The sequence below is a fragment of the Gadus chalcogrammus genome, chromosome 16 (genome assembly GCF_026213295.1).
Source record: "Gadus chalcogrammus isolate NIFS_2021 chromosome 16, NIFS_Gcha_1.0, whole genome shotgun sequence".
Taxonomy (NCBI): Eukaryota; Metazoa; Chordata; class Actinopteri; order Gadiformes; family Gadidae; genus Gadus; species Gadus chalcogrammus.
In genome coordinates this window covers 29,411,580-29,434,905 of record NC_079427.1, presented here as the reverse complement: position 1 = coordinate 29,434,905, position 23,326 = coordinate 29,411,580, and the positions used below count along the sequence as shown (strand labels likewise).

The window sequence follows — 23,326 nt, the reverse complement described above, 5'->3', positions numbered from 1 at the left end:
GTGCCAAGTTGTATTATTTTGTTTTTATGAACATAGGAAATATTGTTTGAGGCAAGCTATATATTTGTCATTGGCTCAAGTTATGTAATATAGATGTGAACCATTACCCTTGTTTTTTTTAATTGGTTCAACAGAAGGCTTTTTCCAGTGTATTGTAGACAGTGGATACTCGATTATTACAATCTATCACAACCAATTTAATGGTCAACCATATCACACAGCCATGACATGACCCCAACTGACCCAGACTAACCCCGACTAACCCCGACTGACCCCCGACTGACAACGTGACGGGGACAACAGAAGTGTATTGCCTAATATTGAAAATGCAGATTTTTAATATTATGATATTTTGTTAATGTTATATGGCCAAAATGGCAACAAGGTGAATTAATGAATGTATGAGAGAGATTGGAAGAAGTATGTGTTATGGAAGGAGAAGAGATAGATAAGAACGTAAGGCAAGACAAGATAAGGAAAGGGGTGGGGAGAAAGATAACCCATCTGCATCGAGTTTTGTTCAAATAGATCCGGACCTGGACAACGCTCCTCCTCCTCCTGCTTTCAGCCCGACCAGTGGCCCAATACAGTGCAAATACCCCACGTCACGACTCCTCTTCATCAGACTTTATGAAGTTACAGACCATGGGAGGCCCACCTGAAGAGCTACGGAACGGTCTGCTGGACGACACAAGGAGACAGTCCAGCAGGACCAACAGCACCAGAGTGGTGGCCTCCATGGTGCCTGTGTAGCCACATTGAAGTGGCCTGAACATTGAGACAAAGGAGGGTCTCAGAGACGGGAGAGACGTGGGGACAGGCACTTCAAAGGACAGCACGTGATGTAAATGAGAGGCAGAAAGCAGAGAGAGAGGTGGAGGCGTGTCCAGGCGGATGGAGAGAAGAGCAGTGTCCCTCAGAGACATCATGAAGGACAATGGGAAAGAGAAGAGGAATACCGTTAAAATGTTGGGTTATACTGTGTGTTATTGATACTGACTGGATTGACAATTAATGTTTAGAGTAGTAAACATTAAGTGCTTGCCAACTACTCATGTGTTTGTATCACGGAAGCAGCATTAAAGGCACCCAGTGCAACTTTCGAGGCTTAAAAATAAACATTCAATTTCTAGTCTTTTTTACACGTAGTAAGTTTCAATAACTCCATACCATTACATACCGACATTCAAGCAGCAAAGATGAGACGTCGTTGTGTGGTGAGAACTGATAGAAAATCGATAACAACAACAATGCCGCCATTTTCTTTATTTTTTGTAACCTACAATAAATAAAGCAGCTTTCCAGTCAATGGAAAAATGGCTTCTCCCCACCGGCGATTGTTGTTGTTTACGATTTTCTATCAGTTCTCACCACACAGCGACGTCTCATCTTTGCTCCTTGAATGTCGATATGTAATGGTATGGAGTTATTGAAACTTACTAAGTGTAAAAAAGACTAGAAATTGAATGTTTATTTTTCATTGAATGTTTACATAGAGTTGCACTGGGTGCCTTTAAGGACACATCAAATAAGAATATTTTTGTTTAGAAATGTTTTTAAAAGGTAGCCTTGTTTCTTTGTTTTTCCTGGTTTTTTTCCTGTTTTTATGACTTTTGAATATATGGAAACAGAGGACTGGATTGTGATGTTAGGTGATTTTATGCTACCTTCTGTAAAAGCGAACGGTGGTATAAATATCTGTACTTGGAGGCCATGGTCGGACATAGTAGATTATGAACATATGCATGTTGTGAATAAGTGATCATTTTAATCCTAAAGGTTGCATAATTTTGTGATTATAAATAATCAAAGGGGGGATTGTGATGGAAAATCTACATGTTGTATTGTTTTGGTCTATATGAATTTAAGTTTTGTTCCTATTCTGTGTAATTTTATATAGTGTCTGCCTTCTGCTCTCCTTTTGGGTCATTTAAAGTGTGAACGTTCGAGAGTCGTGTGATGCATTTTATTGCCTGCCTGTTCCTATCTTTTCGTGTGTCATCTCCCAAGCAATGCTTTGAAGTATGGGCCTTTTCCTCGACACTCTGGCTAGCGTAAACAAAGTCAGAGAGTTACATGACACGGCCGCCGACCCCACCTTAGCCTCGGGGGGGGGGAGCTTCAACTGTAAAGATAACAATCTGGTGAACAAAGACTTTTAGTATTGGGGGACCACCCCCTCCAGATGCCAACCCAAGTGAATAAAAACTCATTGATTGGAAGACTCAGGGGACTTGTCTGAGCGTACCTTCAGAGAATGAAGTAACACGCAAAGAGGAGCTCCCATCTGAGGCCTCAGATTATTGTAATGTATGCCTGTTATGTTGTTTGTTGATGCATGTTGTGATGTATCTTTGTTCGTACTTTTATTACAAATATATATAAACACTAATTGTCAACAGTATTGTGTGCTTTTTGCATCTAAATATCTCATCTGCTTAGACGCAATATCTGATACAGAAATTGCCACGACACTTGAGTTTGATACAGTTTAATTTTGGTGAATGTTTATGCGGGTGATACTCGTGTCCTTGAGTAATAATGATGGCATTGTTATTAGTTTGTAGACTTGGAAAACCTCAGGACTTCCGGGTTGTTGAGACGGAAAGCCCTTTCTGGTCTGATGTTCTGATCTGCTGTTCTGGTCTGATTCTCTGATCTGATGTTACGATCTGATGTTCTGATCTGATATTCTGATCTGATGTTACGATTTGATTTTCTGATCTGTTCAACACCCCGGTGTGTGTGGATTGTGAAGCTCAGTCTGAGGAACAATGTTTTTAATGTACGCGTCCGAGTGAGGGCAAGGCTTCCCGGACACCTATAGCATAACGCTACGGTGTGTGGTGCATTGATATACAACATCGCTATAACACTCATAAAAGTTACAAAACTACGGTACTTAAAAAGCACTGACATGGACCACTGCCTCCGAAGCATGTTGTCTCAGAACAACAGAACCTCTTCTCAGGCATTCTGGTGTAATATGGGTACTGTCAAAGGTTAGGGAAAAGGCCTGAACTTCATGCAGAACGTACAGGTGTCCACAAGGTGGCACCAATGATTCTATAGACATAGTCTTTGACAGACATTGAAAATTGCCTCTAGCAATCATTTTGTGATAGGAAAATAAAAAAAGAGAAATAGTTGGATGCCATTTCATTTTTATTGGTAATCGTTTCCAGGATGTCACATAGCTCTCACAACAAACAACTCTCTACTGCATTCCCCTTAACAACCCAATACTTCCATCAGCTATGGTTCACTGTTTGTGAATGGGAACGCCCCATTAGAAGTCTTGTATGATGGTAGGCTGGCGGTACCCGCCGCAGAGCACCTCGTCCACGTACAGAGACCTGGCCTTCACCTCCACGTTGTGCTCCAGCTCCAGCTGGCAGCGGACAAGGCTCTGCTGCGCGGCGTCAGACTGGGAGGCTGCCGTGCGCATTCTGGGGGGTGGAGGGAGACAAGAGAACGGTTAACTGTCAGCAACCTAGTCAGTTAATTAACAAAAATGTAAGCTAGACTCAAAGTCAGGGTAGAAGTGAGCTCTTATCCTTGCTACAAATGTGAGGTGATCCAGGTCCTTAATGAGCAGGTTAGGGTTAGGGACAGGCCCCAGGCATTTGTGCAAGGAGGCCTGCATGTCAGGCTGGGAGGACATTTGGGATCAATTAGCAGCCTGTGTCTGCCGCTGCAGGAGCCAAAGGCATCTTCCCATTGCTGCGGTGGACAAGTTTTAGAAGGAGGGGCCGGTTGTTATCCTCAAGGTAACGACCAATACCAACTGTTCTTTAAAGTTGGTGTTGGTCTTTAAGCTGGTACAGTTGTTGTGCATAAATGAGTGAGTTATAAATATTCATTTTGTACATGAAATGGGCCAAATTATAAGTCTGGGAAGTACAACCTACTGTCAGATGCAAACATCAGATGTAAACATCAGCGTCCTCGTGTTAACGGGGCCTCAGCCTGAGGATTTAACTCCTGCTTTCTCTAAGGCCCCGTTTACACGAGGACGCTTGCGGGTAAAAACGACAAGATATTTTATCGGAAGTGCCTTTCGTTTAGACTGTGGCCCCGTTTACACGAAGGGAAACGCAGATATTTCCACGAGGTTTGGCCTCTCATTTACACGAAAACGCAGTTTTTATCACAGAAAACGATCATTTCTAAAAACTCTGGCCAAAGTGGAGATTTCTGAAAATGCCGGTTATGTGTTGTCGTGTCAACGGGGAGAAACAGGGTTTTAGGTTCTGAAGCGTCACATTATGCACCAGGAAATGCTTAACGTCATATGAGCGCCCTATGTTTACAGTTAGTTTGTTACAGGAAGACGCTCGTGTTATTCGTTGTTGTTGATTCTGAGGATTCTGATTCGCTTGGTCATTGCGTCCGAAGCTGAACCCTCTTTGGACGCAAACTCAGGCTACGTTTACATGATGACGGTCTGAACAGAAGACGCAAAAGTGGCGCCACGTCTTCACTTTTTATTCCGCGTTTAGACAAGTGTTTTCGGGAGGAAATCTGCGTGCACACGGTGACGCAAAAGTGTGGAATTCGATTCGGTATGCATGTCAGGCGGCTGGCTAGGTGGTGCTGTGATACACTATCACACAACACCGCCATGTCTGAGTGCATGCGTAGAATCTTCCTTCTTCTCTTATCTGCGCCGCGAAAACCAAAACATAATTGCAGATCCTTCTCTGTTCAGCAATAATATCTGTACATATCCTGTACATTTCGTGGAAAGACTACTGTAAGTTTATTAGAGCTGCCAGAGCAGCTAGACGGTCCGACGCATGGAAAAAATCCAACATGTTTGTTTATTTCCCTGTACTGGGGCATGTTTATGACATAAACGTGTACGCAACGTGAGTAGATCTGAGAAGAGTTTTGCGTCTTGGCAGTGTAGACGGAAACGGTAGGACGGAACGTATTCAAGTTTTCCACTCTGAGGGTGGTTTCAGATTTTTGCATTTTTAAGCCCCAAAAACGCCGTCACCGTCTAAACGAAAGGCACTTCCGATAAAATATTTTGACAAGATATTTTATCGGAAGTGCCTTTCGTTTAGACTGTGGCCCCGTTTACACAAAGGAAAACGCAGATATTTCCATGCGGTTTTGCCTCTCATTTACACGAAAACACAGTTTTTATCACAGAAAACGATCATTTCTAAAAAAACTCCGGCCAACGTTGAGGATTTCTGAAAACGCTGGGTATGTGTTGTCGTGTCAACGGGGAGAAACAGGGTTTTAGGTTCTGAAGCGTCACATTATGCGCCAGGAAATGCTTAACGTCATATGAGCGCCCTATGTTTACAGTTTGTTTGTTACAGGAAGACGCTCGTGTTATTCATTGTTGTTGATCCTGAGGATTCTGATTGGCTTGCATGGCTTTATCCTTCTCCCTACACTGCCACCCATAGGTTTGGCATAGTTATAATGGCGCTCGACGGCGTATTTATGCGGGCTGATGTAAACAACAACTTTTTTGAAAACGATGTTGTGTGCACAATGTTATTTTTGGAAACGGAGGGGGGGAAATATTTGTTTCTATAAATACCCTGCTATGTATAAACGTGGCCTGTGACGGCGTTTTTGGGGCTTAAAAACTCAAAATTCTGAAACCACCCTCCAGAGTGGAAAACTTGAATACGCTCCACCGTAGCGTTTCCGTCTACACTGCCAAGACTCAACACTCTGCTCACGTCACGTTTACGTCACATACATGCGCCAGTACAGGGAAATAAACAAACATGTTGGATTATTTCCATGCGTCGGAGCGTCAAGCTGCTCTGGCAGCTCTAATAAACGTACAGGAGTCTTTCCACGAAATTTACAGGATATGTACAGATAGTATTACTGAACAGAGAAGGATCTGTAACTATGTTTTGGTTTTTGCGGCAAAGATAAGAGAAGAAGGAAGATTCTACGCATGCGCTCAGACATGGCGGTGTTGTCTAATAGTGTATCACAGCACCACCTAGCCACCTGACATGCATATACCCAATCAAATTCCACACACTTTTGCGTCACCGTATGCACGCAGATTTCCTCCCGAAAACGCACGTCTAAACGCGGAATAAAAAGTGAAGACGCGACGCCACTTTTGCTTCTTCTGTTCAGACCGTCATCATGTAAACGTTGCCTTAATGAGGGTCTTATTTTAGCAATAGATTGCGATGTTAACGATCAAATAAGCCAAGGTTTTATTTTCACTACCACTTTAACTGGGTTAGGGTTTGCTTTGTTAACTTTGTCATCCAGAAGTACGGTGCTCCACCTACCTGTGGATGTGAGCAGTGAGTTCCTGAACCTCCGCCAGCAGCAGGATCTGTGCAGGGTCTTGGCACAGCTCGGTGCCGGGTCTCTTAGCGCGAGCAGAGAGCCGGGCCTGGGCCACGCTCAGTGGGAGCTCCTTCTCAGCCATCGCCACTCCCAGGGCCTCCCGGTTCCTCTTCTGGCTGCTCACCTCACTCTGGACCTGGGTCAGGAGCCGGGGGATGGGGGCAGAATTAGAGCTGCACACTCTCCTAGACCGTTTGAACACTTACACTTTACCATACCCCATTAATTATTATTACTATTTGTTATTGTTATCCTCCTTGTAATCCTATGATTAAACTATTTTTTGCTGTTATTAACCCATTTTAAGTCATTTACTACAGATCTTTATTTTTACTTCTCATTTACTTTATCTTGTTTTGTTGCTGCTATGTGGCTGTTGAGGAAACACGCCTAAGAATTTGTACTCTTGTCAAATAAGATGTAATAAAAGTAATTCTGATTGTGATTCAAGTGTTCAACACCTGATATAACCAAGAGCTGAGGCTGCTGTAGGTACAATTTGAGAGTTGTAAAGCGTAGGCATGGGATTGGCGGACGAGATGTGAAGAACAAATAGAGAGGTGCAGTCCTGCCCCTTCCGGTAGACCCCCTTGGGACCTATGAGATCGTAAAATATGAATGGGTTTCAATGCAGAGAAAGTAATTATTTTCTGGTCCCAGTCTTTATATGCCCCGTTTTACACATATGTTATTTGTGGATTTAAATGATATTTTTTCATGTCAAGAGTATAACAGTTTATTGTGCAATTGTTCAGTTAGAGGCTGTAGAGAAACCACAATGAGAAAGACTACATGTCGCGTATGTGATGTCACGTCATCACCCTTTCTCACAGCAATTCACAGTGCCGATCAGAGCCCCCAGGTGCAAATTTATTTTTTGCAGGGTGGTAGCGGGAAGCTTGTGAATATTCATGAGGGAACTCATCCCTCATTGGCTGGGACTTGGCTCGCTGGGACTTTGTCAGAGGGCTTGTGAAAACAGAGGGCTTGTGAAAATCACGAACGCAAATAAATGAAACGTTGTTATAAATCAACACAAATCATTGTATCAATAGTGTGACACATAATACAGTAGTTGTTTTTAGACGAGTAAGCATTACGAGGTAACGTTTGTTTTGGCACTTACAGAAAGGTAGCTATAGAGTTGCCGTGTAGTAGGTGGATTGATAGGTGAAAATCCATATTAAAATTCATGTAGCCCTACGAGAAAATATTCTATGGATAAGCCAACAGATTTTATGGCCCTTCTTTCTATAATGTAATTGGTTGTGGGGTGTGGCAGAACCACTATGAACAAATATCAGAAATCATACGGTTTATTCTTATCCATCTACACCTAACCTCCAGCAGCTCCATCTCCTCAAAGTTGACATGAGTCTGGCAAATGTTGCAAGCTTTAATAAATCCTGCCATTATGCTCACCACTTCTAGAAACAGAACAGAATGGAATCTTAATGGAAATATCAAGACATGGATAAACAATTAGAAAAAAAAAACTTGGAAACAATCACCAGCTGCCGAAAGCACTGCGATGCGCTAAACATAACGTTATAAAATATAATAAATACAAAAAGGATTTACTACAGTAGCCCCTGTGACACATAACAGTTTCACAGGGGCTTTTAGATGAGTGAGCTAACGTTTGTACTTACAGAAAGGTATAGAGTTGCCGTGTAGTAGGTGGGTATCATGTGTCACATTATTCGTGTTGATTTATAGCAACGTTTAATTCATTTGCGTTCGTGATTTTCACACAAGCCCTCTGACAATAAGTCCCAGCGAGCCAAGTCCCAGCCAACAAGTCCCGCCAAGTCCCAGACAATCAGGGATGAGTTCCCTCATGAATATTCACGAGCTTCCCGCTACCACCCTGCAAAAAGAATTCGCCCCCCCGCGAACAGTGCATACTTCCGCAATCCATCAGTGCTCAGCGGCCAAGCCTGGTATTGCAGCTGTTTAAGCGGGCTGCAATACCAGTGTCACTAAAACTGTTTTAGTGATGAATGGATTTTTAGACTGGTTCAGCTGCTGCTCAATGACTCACGTTCCTCTGCATGCGATCATTGCTATTCACCATTTATTGATCCATTTATTCAAAAGAACCAAAGACAAAGAACGGGTGCATTACGGTATAATTTTTATAATATTGTTAATTGCCTGATAAACATTTCAGTTGCGTTAGTATTTCATTTTTAATTTGCTTGTTTAGCTGTGTATGGCAGTTAACAATGTTGGTGTATTATAATTATTTATGTGGGTAGGCTACTCCAACCTCATGATTGTCTGTGTCATTGTCATTATGTACTGGTTCCTAGCCTGGCTCCGCCCGCCTAAGTACTTCCGCTCAATTTGAATTTCCCTTCAGTCTGGGTCTGCGGTATGTTAGTTGGTTTTCTCCGTCAACATTTTCTGTGTCCAATCAGCGAACAGAGGGAGTGGCTGAGATCAATGACGTTAAAGTCAGCTCTCGTTGACAGACATCTTCACGCACAGTGTTTAGTTTGCTTACAACCTGCGCGCAACGTGATTCCCGGCCAAACGTTAGCGATTGGTTATGGCAGATCCAGAGTGGCATTGGGCAGATCCAATAGTTTTAAACTTCAACAGACACCCGCCTTCAAGTGAGCTGACGTTTGTCAATTGAGTAGGTCCAGACTGTGTATAAATGAAATGACTGAGTCTACCCATAACGGGGGAAGATCCCGAGGGTTGGGAGAGAACCACCACCAGCAGTGTGTGTTCTCCCTGCATGGGAACAGATCCAACGGAGCCGTCCCGAACCTCCCGTCCTGAATGCGTCCTGAATGCGTTGGCACACACACCTTGGCCGCGGAGGCGAGAGTCTGGTAGGACCAGGCTAGTATGTTCCTGTGTGTGTATTGCCTTTTTTTAACCTGTGTGGCACTAAGACAAATTCCAATCAACTGTGTTGACATGGCAATAACGTTGTCTATCTATCTATATATATATTAAACATGGTAGTGCACCACATAGGACACATGGTAGTGCACTAGGACACATGGTGGAGCACCATATAGAACACATGGTAGTGCACTGGGACACATGGTGGTGCACCATATAGGACACATGGTATTGCACTGGGACACATGGTGGTGCACCATATAGAACACATGGTAGTGCACTGGGACACATGGTGGTGCACCATATAGGACACATGGTATTGCACTGGGACACATGGTGGAGCACCATATAGAACACATGGTAGTGCACTGGGACACATGGTGGTGCACCATATAGGACACATGGTATTGCACTGGGACACATGGTGGTGCACCATATAGGACACATGGTATTGCACTGGGACACATGGTAGTGCACTATATAGGGTACATGGTAGTGCACTGAGACACATGGTAGTGCACTATACAAGGCACATGGTAGTGCACTAGGAAACACGGTAGTGCACTATATAGGACACATGGAAGTGCACTACACATTTGGGCTGATCCAAACAGAGTCCATTTCACCTAGTTGGAGAGACAGCATAGAAGTTTTATTTCAATGAATTAATTTCAAGAAAGGAAAAACAATGTTTAAAGTTGCTTTGGGCAAAATTGAAGAGCTACAATTAGATTGTAAATTGTTGAGTCCAAATGATTCCAAATCTGTGAGAGAATATCTGTTCTGGATGACCGTGAGCGATCAGGTCCTCTCCTCCTATTGGTTCCTCACATCTCGTTTGCCAATCCCATGCCTACACACTGCATTATCATAGTTCCACGACATGTGTGTGAATGTATTGTTTCTCAATGGGGAAGAGACATAAGGAGGGAGGGAGCAGAGAAGGTAACCTTCAAAATCTTGCTTTCTTTCTCTGCTCATTCCCGCTCTCTCTTTTTGCAACTCTCAAATCATCACAGGACCATGCCTGTGTCGTCTGGTGCAATAGACCCTTGACACAGGCACTGCCCTGATCCTCATACCCTGGCCAGATGCTCCTCCATCTGAGCCTTGGCCGTCTTGGTCTCCTGGATCTTGCGCTGGAAAGCCAAGGCGGTGGCCCGCAGCCGGCTGCGCATGTCGCAGGCAGTCTGATCCAGGAGGGAGGACACCAGGGCTCGCAGCGACGCAGAGTTAGCCTTCTCCTGCTCCGCACGGCTAATGTTGACGACCGAGAGCCCCTCCCACTCATCCGGACTCACCGCCATGCTGGATTGACAGACGGATAAGACAGACAGATGGACAGAGAAAGGTACAGAGAGAGAGACAGACAGAGACAGGGAGCCAGAGAGACAGAGACAGGAGCCAGACAGAGAGAGACAAACAAAGTGAAAGCGACAGAGACAGAGAGACAGAGACAGATAGAGAGACAGAGACAGACAGACAGAGAGACAGAGGAAGAAAGAGACAGAGAGAGAGGGACAGAGACAGAGAGATTAGTAAGTGGAGCAACTCTAGATCAAAACTGTTTTACATGGAGATGTGTTAGTACACTTTATGCAATTGCTTGTCGTCCTAATGAGCCGTGAGATTATCTTAATGCCTCTATGAATATAAGTGCAGGCCGAGATAAAGACCCTGAGAAAACAGGGAGGGTGCAAAGTAAACAGACTTTAAAGTATAAGATTGTCCATCGGCCTTGTATTGTCTTTTAACCAACAAACAAATCAGCCATTGCAGCAGTAAGAGCGCGAAATAGAACCCACATGACAGTTTGAGGTACTGATGTATCCTATACCACTCCCCCCTCCAGTACCCCACAGACCTATCAATAACCAATAGTTGAGTAGCCCGCCGACTTGTGCCCTCTTGATATCTTCTCTGAACTTGAACCCACAAAGTACAGAGCATATTTCACCTGTCTGGATGGGTGAGCGGGAGGACTGTAGGCCTTTTGTCGGGGTTGAAGGAGTTGTTGGTCATCAATATGCACAAGTCATCGATGCTCTGGGCCTGAAATTTGTCCTTCAGATCCTTCTCCAGGTGGTACTTGGCCGAGCGGTTCAGGCTGTCTCAAAAACACACACAAACAGACACACACACACACAGACACACAATTTTTCAGACTATTTGCCAAAGTTATTTAATAAACATGAAGCTACAGGTAACCTACTGACCGATGCTGATAGCTCACCCAAGTGACCGCATGAAGCAAAGCGCCACAATCTATTGATAAATATTTTGTCTCAAGTGACATCACCAACATTTGAGCTCAGCAGAAACAGGAGACTGCAGCTCCCCAGAGGGAGCTGCAGTCTAAGGTTTGAATTCAGTGTTGAGTTCCTCTCTTGATGAGACCTCGTACCGTATCTGTTCAACAATCTGCTCCAGCATGCGCTGCAACAAGGCAGCCACCCCCTGGAACACCTCCATCTCCTGCAGCAGCTCTCTCTCCACCTCGTCAGGCCCCTGCTCGACGGCGGCACGCCTGCTTCTGGGGGTCACATTCTAAATGTAACCCTGGGGACTTTTTTAAGAACAATAGCTTTTTTTTGTTGTTGTTGCTTTTTCCCTTCTGGCTGGTAATAAAGACACAATTCTAACTGTCCATTTTGGAGCCTGCATTCCTCCCTCTCATGTAGTCACCTCTCCTCCAGGCAGAGCAGGGTGGCCCTCAGAGGGTCCGAGCACGCCTCCAGGGCTCTCTCCACCCGCGTTCTGAAGGCCACCAGAGCTTCAGTCTCCTCAAGGACTTCCTCTAGCCTCCGCTCCAGCTCTTCCCGTAGGTACTGGATATCTCGTAAACGCTGCTCTGAATCGTGTTAATAAATAAATATTTACATTTGACAAGCACAAAGTATCCATAAACACATATTGTAACCATGGACATATTATAGAACAGACACCGGATTCCAAAATGGCGCCCATTCATTCCTATGTAAACTGCTCAATGGCGCAGGGCAACATGAAGGAGAGACATGCTTCCGCATCACGGGAGCCTAGCCACGCCCTAGTTCATGACGTACCGGATGCAGAAATATTCTTGTTATTTAGCACCCCCCCTTCAACAAACCAGCGCAAGGCCGGTACCGTCCCCCCCCTCCCCCGTCAACAACTGAGCGCAAGGCCGTTACGGTCTTCCCCCCCCCACCCCCCAACAACTTCAAGAGACCCCCACAAAGATGGAATCATAACTCAAACCCTGCATGGAAGTAGTTAACTTCATAGATATGAAAGATTGCTCCATCTAACAAATATCACCAACAACATAGTAAATTGATGTAAGCCTACAGAAACACAGTTCAATGTTATTGCTTAAGAAACACATTCCTTCCAATTATTTACTAAAAATGCAATCAATAATTTATATACAAATAAATGGTAACGTATCGATCAGAGTAGCCTACCCACATAAATAATAGTAATACACCAACATTGTTAACTGACATGCACAGCTAAACAAGCAAATAAAAAATTGAATACTAACGCAACTGAAATGTTTATTAACAATATTATAAAAATTATACCGTAATGCACCCGTTCTTTGTCTTTGGATCTTTTGAATAAATGGATCAATAAATGGTGAATCGCAATGATCGCAAGCAGAGGAACGTGAGAGTCATTGATCAATCCATTTGTCACAAAAACACTTTTAGTGATAAAAAGTCACCACCAACGTCATTCATGTTAATGCCCCGTTTACACCATCCCGCTAATGGCCGCTAATGGCCGATGGACCACCGATGTGAAAGTCGGGGTGATTCGGGTGACATCGGGCTGATAATGTATGATCGGGTCAATTTATCGGGGTAGCATTTACACATACCCGATGTTATAACGATAACATAACGATTTATGCCAGGGAAGACACCCGAAGTGCGTTTGGCGTCATTTGACGTCATTTCGAATGACGCCAAACACGTCAAATGACGCGTTTGGCGTCATTTGGCGTCATTTTGGGAGAAGGCAAAGGGGAGACTGGTTTAGACTGATATTTATTTATATATTTATTTATATTACAATAGCGATTTTATAATAATAGAACGCCGGTTCTAAATGGGCGAAGTACCCTGTAATTATAAAAGTAGGACATCCATCCATCACCCCCTATTTATACCCAAGTGGCAGATTGAGGGTCTTCCTTAACACAATCTGGTCACTCACAATCAGGCGCGTCGTTAGACCTGGGCATTCGGGGCTATAGCCCCGGATCTTTTGGGATCAGCCCCGGATCTCTGCCGTAAAAAAAAAAAAAAAAAAAAAAAAAAAAAAAAAGTGTATATATATATATAGCTGCTTTCATACACGTAAGTACTGGCTGCTCTTCTGAATATATGCTGCATCGTTGCAGCAACATTGAAGACGATCGCGTTGACTTCTGCGGTCTGTTCTGCCTCCATGCTGTCTGCGTCAAACCAAAACAAACCTGAGTGACAGCGGCCGCACTTATCCCGCCTCCTGCACATGTACGTAATATCCCTCCCCTTGCAATGCCGGCGCTGGCACTGGCCGCGGGAGCAAGATGTTATTCTAACAAAAATGCATCAATCATTGTTTTATTCTTTCATTACACAATTTATTTCATTCTTATAAATAAAAAAATAATATAAATACATATATAAATCTAGCCAACTTGTCAATCAAAATTAGTCTCGTCTTGTCTCTCTAGTGGTTGTTCATTCTAAAACACTACAATCTTTTGAGAAGCAAATGGTTGCAGCCTCTATAGGCTTACTGTGGCGCTGATGTGAGTACTGTATGCATGCAATACTACTACTCATAGTAATAATCAGAGAGGGTTGAGAAACAGTGGGTTGACAATCCCTTCTGGTACCTCATTTTGAAAATCCCCAAAAAAGAAACTTCACATAGGACTGTCTTTCAATTTTTAATACATTGCTTTGGAGGTTTTCAATCTAACATCCCACTGGTTTGATTTTACCTAAGAGAAAAATGTTTATTTTTTAAAGCATCCACAGCAGCCATAATAATGAGATTATGAGACAATGAGAATGAAGCGGCAACAGTGTGACTGTGCAGAGTGAGAGAGATGTCTTCAATGGATGACCAGGGATTGGTGGTGGCGTTACCCAGGAAGGGCGGCTGTAGTTAACTGCAAGCAACAGAACATGAATACATGTAGTGAAGTGGAGGAAGGAGTCGAAATGAGACTTCATTAACAGATTCATGTACAGCTCAGATTTATATGGAGATAAGGTTCTTAAACAACTTGCATACAGCATAAGCAAGTAACAGAAAGTCTGGGAAGATTATTTTTTCATTATTTAAATCTACAACCTGGTTACACGTCGCGCGATAGCGCATATCATTTCATGCAAGCGAGTGTTTACTTCCTGGTTACAGGTCGCGCGATAGCACATATCATCTCATGCGATCTTAAAGAGAACTTGACGTGAACAGTTTAGGAATGCATATTCCGGGAAAACATTAGAACTCTGAAATGCTGACTAAATATAAAGCATGTTTTTATCTGTAACATTAAACCTACACGGACAATAAGTAATAACTTAAAAATGAAACATAAAAGCAGACCACTACTTACTTGCCGTTGCCTGGCTGGGGGAGAAAGGTCCGTCGGAGCAGCGATGGCTTCTTGACATGTGCACGCAGGCTATATAGGCTATTCTAATGTCTTATTTTTGCCCTGGCGCTCGGCATAGGCGACCTATGTGTTGGGGGCGCCCTTAATTAATTAATCGATACATTAATTAATTAATTAATTAATTAATTAAGATACCGTAGCACGCAGGAGTCAGGATGGTGCTCCCCCCCGGGCTAAAGCCCCGGATGTTTTCAATTGCTAACGACGCGCCTGCTCACAATCGTTATTTGTCTAGGGTTCTCGAGGGTCTTTCGTGTGTTGAGGGTGCCGATATAAAGACGATAAAACACGATAAAGCGCGGAAGATTAACGAATATAGCCGATGTGCCCAGGAAAATTCCCGAACGATTTGCGATGTCTTACGTTATACTCCCGTTCTATTCCCGATTATAGCCGATTAGCCCATAGCAACACCTGGTAACTGATTCTACCCCGATAGACCCAAAATTAACAAACATGTTCGTTCTTTGCCGATGTTGCCCGATGTTGCCCGATCATTGAGCATTTCTTCCCGTTTCTTCCTGTTGTCTAACGATGTTCCCGGGAAGAGTAACGGTGTTTCCCGATGCAACCACGCTATTTGCCGATGTTATAACGATAGCTGCTGATTTAGCCATCGGGCACCATCGGGTAGGTGTAAACAGGGCATAAGCAAAAGGAATTAAGTAATTCGTGTTTACATAACCTCTGGTTCATCTGCTTCTAAGAAGCGGCGTCCCTTTGAGCTTCGTGGGCAGACTGGAGACTCATTACACAAGCCCGTAGATACGGACACTTGTACCAGTCTCCTGGTTCCCCACATTATCCCCTCTACCTCCCTTCTACAGTCTGTGGAAGGTGAGAAGACGGGTCTGCGCGCTGTGGTTACAGCCAGTGGACAACGCGCGGTCACGAGTGCTGCGGCTAGACTGCTTGCTGCCTGTTCAGCGGACACGAGCGCGGCGTCTAGACAGCTCGCTGTTTGTACAGCGACTAGCTCTGTAACGTCTACCACGCTCGCTGAGGCTCCTCTCTTTCATGGGATGCCACCCTTGGTTCACACAGTTTGGAGGCGGTAGGAGCCGAGGAATACGGGTTATTCCTGGACAGCGTTCCTCAGCTGTCAGCTCGCCCTCTCTCCGACCGTTATGCGTGTTGGCAAGAGCGGTGCGTTCTACCATCGTGGTTGGACAACACGTTGAGATGGGGCCATCCCATACAGTTCAAGCGCCGTCCCCCACCCTTTATGGGTTTGGTGGAGACCAGGCTACGGGACCCAGCGGCAAGCACGGCTCTGGCAGCAGAGGTGGCCCGTCTCTTGGAGAAGGGGGCCATCACTGCCGTTCCCCCCCACGAGTCACACCTAGGGTTTTACTCCCGCTACTTCCTGGTTTCCAAGAAGTCAGGGGAGAAGAGACCTATTCTGGATCTTCGCGTGTTCAACAGATTCGTTGCCGCGAGGAAATTCAGAATGCTCACTATCAGAGCGCTGCTCGGATGTGTGAGAGAGGGGGACTGGTTCACATCCCTGGATCCCTGTTTGGCAGGCGCACGGGAAGTTCCTCCGTTTTGCCTTTATGGGAGGGGCGTACGTGTACCAGTGCCTGCCATTCGGCTACTCCCTGGCCCCGCGCACCTTCTCAAAGTGTGTGGAGACGGCGTTGGGACCGCTCAGGCGTCAGGGAAAGACGGTTCTCTTCTACCTCGACAACCTACTTATTCTGTGCAACTCAGAGGAAGCTGCGAGAAGGGACACCATGACGGTGATAAACCATCGCTCTTTCCTGGGTTTTGCCATCAACTAGGAAAAGAGCTCCCCGCTCTCCGGCCGGCAGATAGTCTACTTGGGGCTTCGCCTAGACTCTGCCACCATGACAGCGATGCTCTCGCCTTCTCGGCAAGTCGCCATCCTGTTGGCACTCTCCCGCTTTCGTGATCACAGAAACGTGACCGCACTGTCACCATGCGCCTGTTAGGGCTGATGGCAGCCGCCCATCCCGTGGTTACCCTGGGTCTGCTCTTTATGCGCAGACTCCAGCTGTGGTTTGCTCGCCAACGGTTGGACCCCATGCGACACAAGCCCAGGGTGCTCCTCGTACCCTGTTCGGTGTCACCAGACCAGGAATATTGGCGAACCCCCCCCGCCCTTCTCAGGGGTGTCCCCCTAGGCAGAGTGACGTCCTACATAGTGGTCTTCACGGACGCCTCGTTGACGGGTTGGGGAGGAACGTGCCTCTCTCACTCGGTGGGAGGCGAGTGGCGCACGCCCCCTACAGCTCACATAAATGTGCTGGAACTCGCCGCTGTGAGGAAAGTGCTGTTGCATTTCTTTCACCCTGTATGTGGCCGCCACGTTCTGATCAGGACAGACAGCGTGTCGGCGGCAGCGTACATAAACAGACAGGGGGGAGTGCCCTCCTCTGCTCTCCACCAAAAGGCGGTTGAGCTCTGGCTTTGGGCTCATCAGTATCTCCTCAGTCTGAGAGCCCTGCATATCGCGGGCGCCCAGAATTTCGCTCTCCCGCCGTTCAAATGAAAAACGGACTAGAGGGGTTCCTATTGGCTCGCCAATTGACGAGTTGGTTTTGTCTGCCAATATATCACTCCCGCCGTTTTTTCAAATAAGAAACTGACGAGAGAAGCCCCTTATTGGAGAGTCGAACTCCATAGCTCCGCCCCCGGTGGTAGCGGACCTAATGGAAACCGTATTACTCAGGTTTTTCTCTTCACTTTTCATGGATTCCATGAAGCACGGATTGGAGCCGGAGTCTTTACAGACTCACTTTTTTCTCTTGATCATCGCCTTGCTTGATCTAGGAGGAATTCGTTTTTTATTAAGCTGTTGTGTTTTGCACATCCTCTGCTTTTTGGAGTCTTATGTGCCCTGGGGTCTCATTTATAACCGTTGCGTACGCACAAAACGGGGCTGAAATTGGCGTACGTGACTTTCCACGCCAAGGTTGTGATCAATAAAAAACCAACTTGACGGGAAAATGTGCGCAGCCCTAAGCAAACTCTGACCCATGCGTACGCATAGTTTAGAGGAAAAGGAGAATTGGCGACACAGATGGTGTGGTGGTGAACTGAAGTCAGACCGAAGAATTGTAGAGTGAGAAGAACGATTATGTTTCATCATCGCCCTTCATTAATTTAATTTCAACCCGTATCATGCGTTATATCTATGTAATCAGAATAATTTAAGTCCACTACGTTATTTCTCAGTTATAACTCCAGAAATATCTCCTTAGAATAGAAATAAAAATAAATTCTCTATATTTAATCCCGTCACTCCATACTGTCCACTGACGGCGCGACTGCATGGAATAAAGCATCTGTCCAACATGTGTCAAGAACATAATATTTTTATGTGACACTGTAAACACATAATCAAATGTCAATTAAATCCCAAGTGTGAAAAACCAAGCCACACTCCTCATCACAATCGTTGTCCGTTACTCTTGATGCTTTTCATGACAAATCAGGCATTAAAAAGGGTTTATGTTCAAGAACATTTTACATGGGTGATTACAAACTGATTATCCAAGGCGTTCTCGTTCAGTCTTATTACCGTAACCCTATAAATACAGAGGTGAGCGCCGTGGTAATGCTGCACCATATGGCACTTCTGGCGGACCATGCAAATGGCAGGATTCGGAGGGAGAGGGTATTTAGGGACCATAACGATTTATTGGTAGGCTACATAAAAATATGTAACTCTATGTCAGACCACTTCTTTTTTAATTCTGGGACAGTGCGCTCCGTGCTACTGCAGAGTTCACTGCTGCAGCAACATGTTGCCACTAACTCTGCTTTTTGTTTTTGGCGATCCCAATCCCGTGACCGCAGAACAAAACTACCTTTCGGGCCTCCATCTCACCCACAAGTGTCTCCACTTCAACCTCCGTGAAATTTCGCTTTTTTGATTTTCTCAGTACTTCTGCCATTGTTTCCAACAAGACATAATACCGGCATCTGAGTGTTTTATATGCAGATCGCATTCATGAGGTCATTTTCATTGACCATTTATGGTTAAAAAGGGGCGTGTAGAGGGCGGAACGTGAAGCTCATTCAGCTGCGCACAATTGTAGTCAGTATGTGATTTATAAAGCAAAGATTGCGTACATGTTTGCGTACGCAGTGTTTTATAAATCCGAAATTGTTTTGGCGCACGCAAAACTTGGCTTCTGGGCGTACGCACATTTTTAGTAACGATCCCACGCACAGTTTTATAAATGAGACCCCTGGTGACTTAAGTTTTTTGACTGGGGTCCAGCAGGAGTACATCGATTGGGCTCCGCTCGCAGCTTCGCCTTAGCCCATAAGCCGTAGCCTAGACGGCGTAGCCTACATGAAATAGAACAATAGTTATGATATTATAACTCTAGTTCTATGATTGTAGGCGTAGCCGTCTAGTTTCCCACCTGCTGTACCCTCCAAATGCTGAAAGAATAACGTGGAGGATGAGCGGCGGTATGTGCCGCTTTATATACATGTGGGCGGTGCCCACGGTGATTGGTGCATAGCTGAAATTTTCAGTGCGCGAGAGCCGGGACAAGCCCATAAGGCGAAGCCTAGACGGCAACGCCTACAATCATAGAACTAGAGTTATAATATCATAACTATCGTTTCCTTTAGCCAGCAGCTGAACTTACAACAGACCTGACCTCAGGGAACTGTGACCCACAATTATTAGTCACGAGTCAAAAACACAGGGCTCTCAAGTCTCACGCATTCGGCGTGAGACACAGGCAATTCAACCCATGCACACTAGGGATGGGCAAAATGATTCTTTTCCGGGAACTAGTTCTTTCAGTTCAGTTCACTATAACGATTCGTTTATTTGATTCGGTCGTTTTGATTCGTTCGTTACGTCAGATTACTTCTTAAAAAAAAACTTATTTTTATTATTATTTTAAATTGGTCAAGGGTCCGGATAGGACCGTCAAGACCGCGGTCCGCCGTTTGGCGATACCTCCTATATAGTATAACCGAACGTCCCAAAAATATTTATACCACTTGCTTACTCTCTATTTCATTCATGGTTTTACATTTATAATTTTATTTTACTTTACATTTCATTCTTCATTGTTCAGGCATTACAGAACTTTCATGGTCATAAATAAAAAATACGAACTGCAGTTTAATTTCTTTGTTTGTTCTTAAATTGACGTAGAATGGAGCAAAGACTCCTGGGATTGGGAAATGCGTTTATCCAATAAACAGATGGAGGTCAAGTCTATTTTCGAAAAAATGTAGGGGGATATATGAGTGGCCCCACGTCGAATGGTATGACCCAAGATACGTCAGACAGAAAGCGCGCATATTCGACGGTACCGCCTTGTCATTGGTTTACCCAGGTGCCATTGAAATACCATTGCTACCTCTCATTGGCTGAATCTTTGAGAACGTTGTAGACTCAATCAATATAAGTCGCGGGGAGACGAAGCTCTGTTCGTTTGTATATTTTATTTACGTGACCATATTTTTGGTTGATGTTTAAAAAAAAGAATCAAAGAACCAGTTCTTCTTGTTTTGGGGAACCAGTTCTTGTCGTTCACGTTCGGGATTCGTTCGTTGTAACGAATCGGTCGCGACCGACACATCCCTAATGCACACGCTCTCACGCCACACTTCGTATTTCTCACGCAGAGAAATTACCAGGATAGCGCCTACCAATTTGGGCCGCTATTTAACAGTGGAACAGGTAGGAATCAATTGGGTTTCCCGTACGTAGGGTAACCAGACGTCCTCTTTTGCCCGGACTTGCCCTATTTTGGAGACACTCTAAAAAAATCGTAGGGGATTTTATTAAAGCCTCATACATGTTCACATTGAATTTGCGCTGCGTTTCCCTTGGTCGTTCATAACCTAGTTAGGCTACGCCCTACCCTACTCAGTTCTGTTCGCTTTGCATTGGTGGAAGTGAGAAAGGGGGAGTGGTTAAGAAGAGCCTTCAGATTGGACGGTTTGACTTACTTAATTACCGTCATGTTTTGTAATTATTCATTGTTTTATAGGGACAAACATTTACAAATTTCTCCTACAGGGGATTGATAAAGTACTATCTATTGAAAAGAAAGAAACACTTGGTCATACTTTACACACTTTACCACAGCATTGGCCTACTGAATGCAACAGATATATTTTAAGCATTAAATGAATGCCACATTAATATATACTTATGTTTTAGCAGGTTTGCAACGTTTAAAAGTTCAGGGGAAAGTATATGCCTCTTCTGGTGTTGCTTAAAACAATAGCCTTTTGAGGGAGTGTTGTTTCTGAATATTAGTGTTAAGGGCCAATAATGCTTACTATCATACATTAGTCACCATGTCTGTGGACACATTTGTAAGCAGTCATATGTTAATATACCCCCCCCCCCCCCCTAAAATCTCACTCTGAACTCAGTTCAAAACTTGAGAGCCCTGAAAACATAAGGCAAGGAAGCCTGGGTTTAGAAACACTTCCCTTTCTAATGTCTTCAATATATTATTGAAAGGCCTGCCGCCTCATTATTTACCTAGTCTCTGTTTAGCGCCTTGCTGCACCCGTCTGGATGTCTTGTCGGCTTCGGTCAGTAGCCTCCTGCTGTCCGCCGTGAGCTGCTCGGAGCCGCGCCGCAGAGCCTCCACGACCTCGGGGTCCGGTCCGCCGAGCCGCCGCCACCGCAAGGGCTCCTCCAGGCGAGACATCAGCCCGCTGCAGTGGTTAGAACAGCGTTTTACTGAATATTACTGCGTTAATAGGACAATAACATCCAGGCAGATGATTGAGAAGATCAGGAAAAATATGAAAACACCAATTTAACGAACCCCACATAAGAAGTGATACATTTCCAAAATTACATTAAACATCCATGTTCCGGTGGTCCTTATACCTTATGGTTTACTGTTGGAGGTTTCTTCACTCAGACGCCGGGTGAATGTTTCTCTTGCACTGTGCCTGCGATAAGAGATCCCGGAGCGTCAACAAGTGGTTGCCAGGACGACCACACAAACGGGTCTCATTTATAACCGTTGCGTACGCACAAAACGGGGCTGAAATTGGCGTACGTGACTTTCCACGCCAAGGTTGTGATCTATAAAAAACCAACTTGACGGGAAAATGTGCGCAGCCCTAAGCAAACTCTGACCCATGCGTACGCATGGTTTGGAGGAAAAGGAGAATTTGCGACACAGATGGTGTGGTGGTGAACTGAAGTCAGACCGAAGAATTGTAGAGTGAGAAGAACGATTATGTTTTATCATCGCCCTTCATAAATTTAATTTCAACCCGTATCATGCGTTAAATCTATGTAATCAGAATAATTTAAGTCAACTGCGTTATTTCTCAGTTATAACTCCAGAAACATCTCCTTAGAATAGAAATAAAAATACATTTTCTATATTTAATCCCGTCATATACTGTCCACTGACGGCGCGAGTGCATGGAATAAAGCATCTGTCCAACATGTGTCAATAACATAATATTTTTATGTGACACTGTAAACACATAATCAAATGTCAATTAAATCCCAAGTGTGGAAAACCAAGCCACACTCCTCATCACAATCGTTGTCCGTTACTCTTGATGCTTTTCATGACAAGTCAGGCATTAAAAAGGGGTTATGTTCCAGAACATTTTACGTGGGTGATTATTACAAACTGATTATCCAAGGTGTTCTCGATCAGTCTTATTACCGTAACCCTATAAATACAGAGGTGAGCGCCGTGGTAATGCTGCACCATATGGCACTTCTGGCGGACCATGCAAATGGCAGGATTCGGAGGGAGAGGGTCTTTAGGGACCATAACGATTTATTGGTACATAAAAATATGTACCTTTTATCCCGTGTCCGCCGAACAAAACTACTTTTGGGGCCTCCATTTCACCCACAAGTGTCTCCACTTCAACCTCCGTGAAATTTCGCTTTTTTGCTTTTCTCAGTAGGCCTACTTCTGCCATTGTTTCCAACAAGACATAATTGCATCCGAGTCTGTTTTATATGCAGATCGAGGTCATTTGCATTGAGCATTTATGGTTAAAAAGGGGCGTGTACAGGGCGGAACGTGAAGCTGATTCAGCTGCGCACACTTGTAGGCACTCTGTGATTTATAAAGAAAAGATTGCGTACGGTGTGCGTACGCAGGGTTTTATAAATCTGAATATTTTTTGGCGCACGCAAAACTTGGCTTTTGGGCGTACGTACACTTTTTGTAACAATCCCACGCAGTTTTATAAATGAGACCCCTGGGGCCTCATGTACTAAGACTTGCGTGGATTTCATACTGAAACTTGGCGTACGCCAAAACCCAGAAACTGTCTTACGCACAAATAAATTCAGATGTATCAAAGTTTGCGAACGCATGGATCCAAGCACGTTTCTTTTGTACATCTCGATCAACGTGGAATTGAGCGCACATGCCGAGGTGCCAAACTCCTCCCTGTCCACGCCCTCATTTAAATATGCAATTTCATTTAAATAGGCCTCTGGAC

General features: G+C 44.6%; 1 protein-coding gene across 1 annotated transcript; it reads right to left on the bottom strand.

Annotated features, from left to right (window-relative positions):
* Nucleotides 1-3,155: 3,155 nt before the first annotated feature.
* On the bottom strand, nt 3,156-22,842 carry tekt1 (tektin 1). The gene is made up of 9 exons (XM_056612134.1): nt 22,672-22,842; nt 21,729-21,793; nt 21,372-21,550; nt 11,896-12,061; nt 11,615-11,743; nt 11,168-11,317; nt 10,293-10,518; nt 6,288-6,484; nt 3,156-3,449 (listed from the first exon to the last, which is right to left on the bottom strand). The coding sequence occupies exons 3-9, from the start codon at nt 21,541-21,543 to the stop codon at nt 3,290-3,292; spliced, it is 1,200 nt and encodes a 399-aa protein (XP_056468109.1). The 5' UTR covers nt 21,544-21,550; nt 21,729-21,793; nt 22,672-22,842; the 3' UTR covers nt 3,156-3,289.
* Between the last annotated feature and the right edge of the window lie 484 nt (nt 22,843-23,326).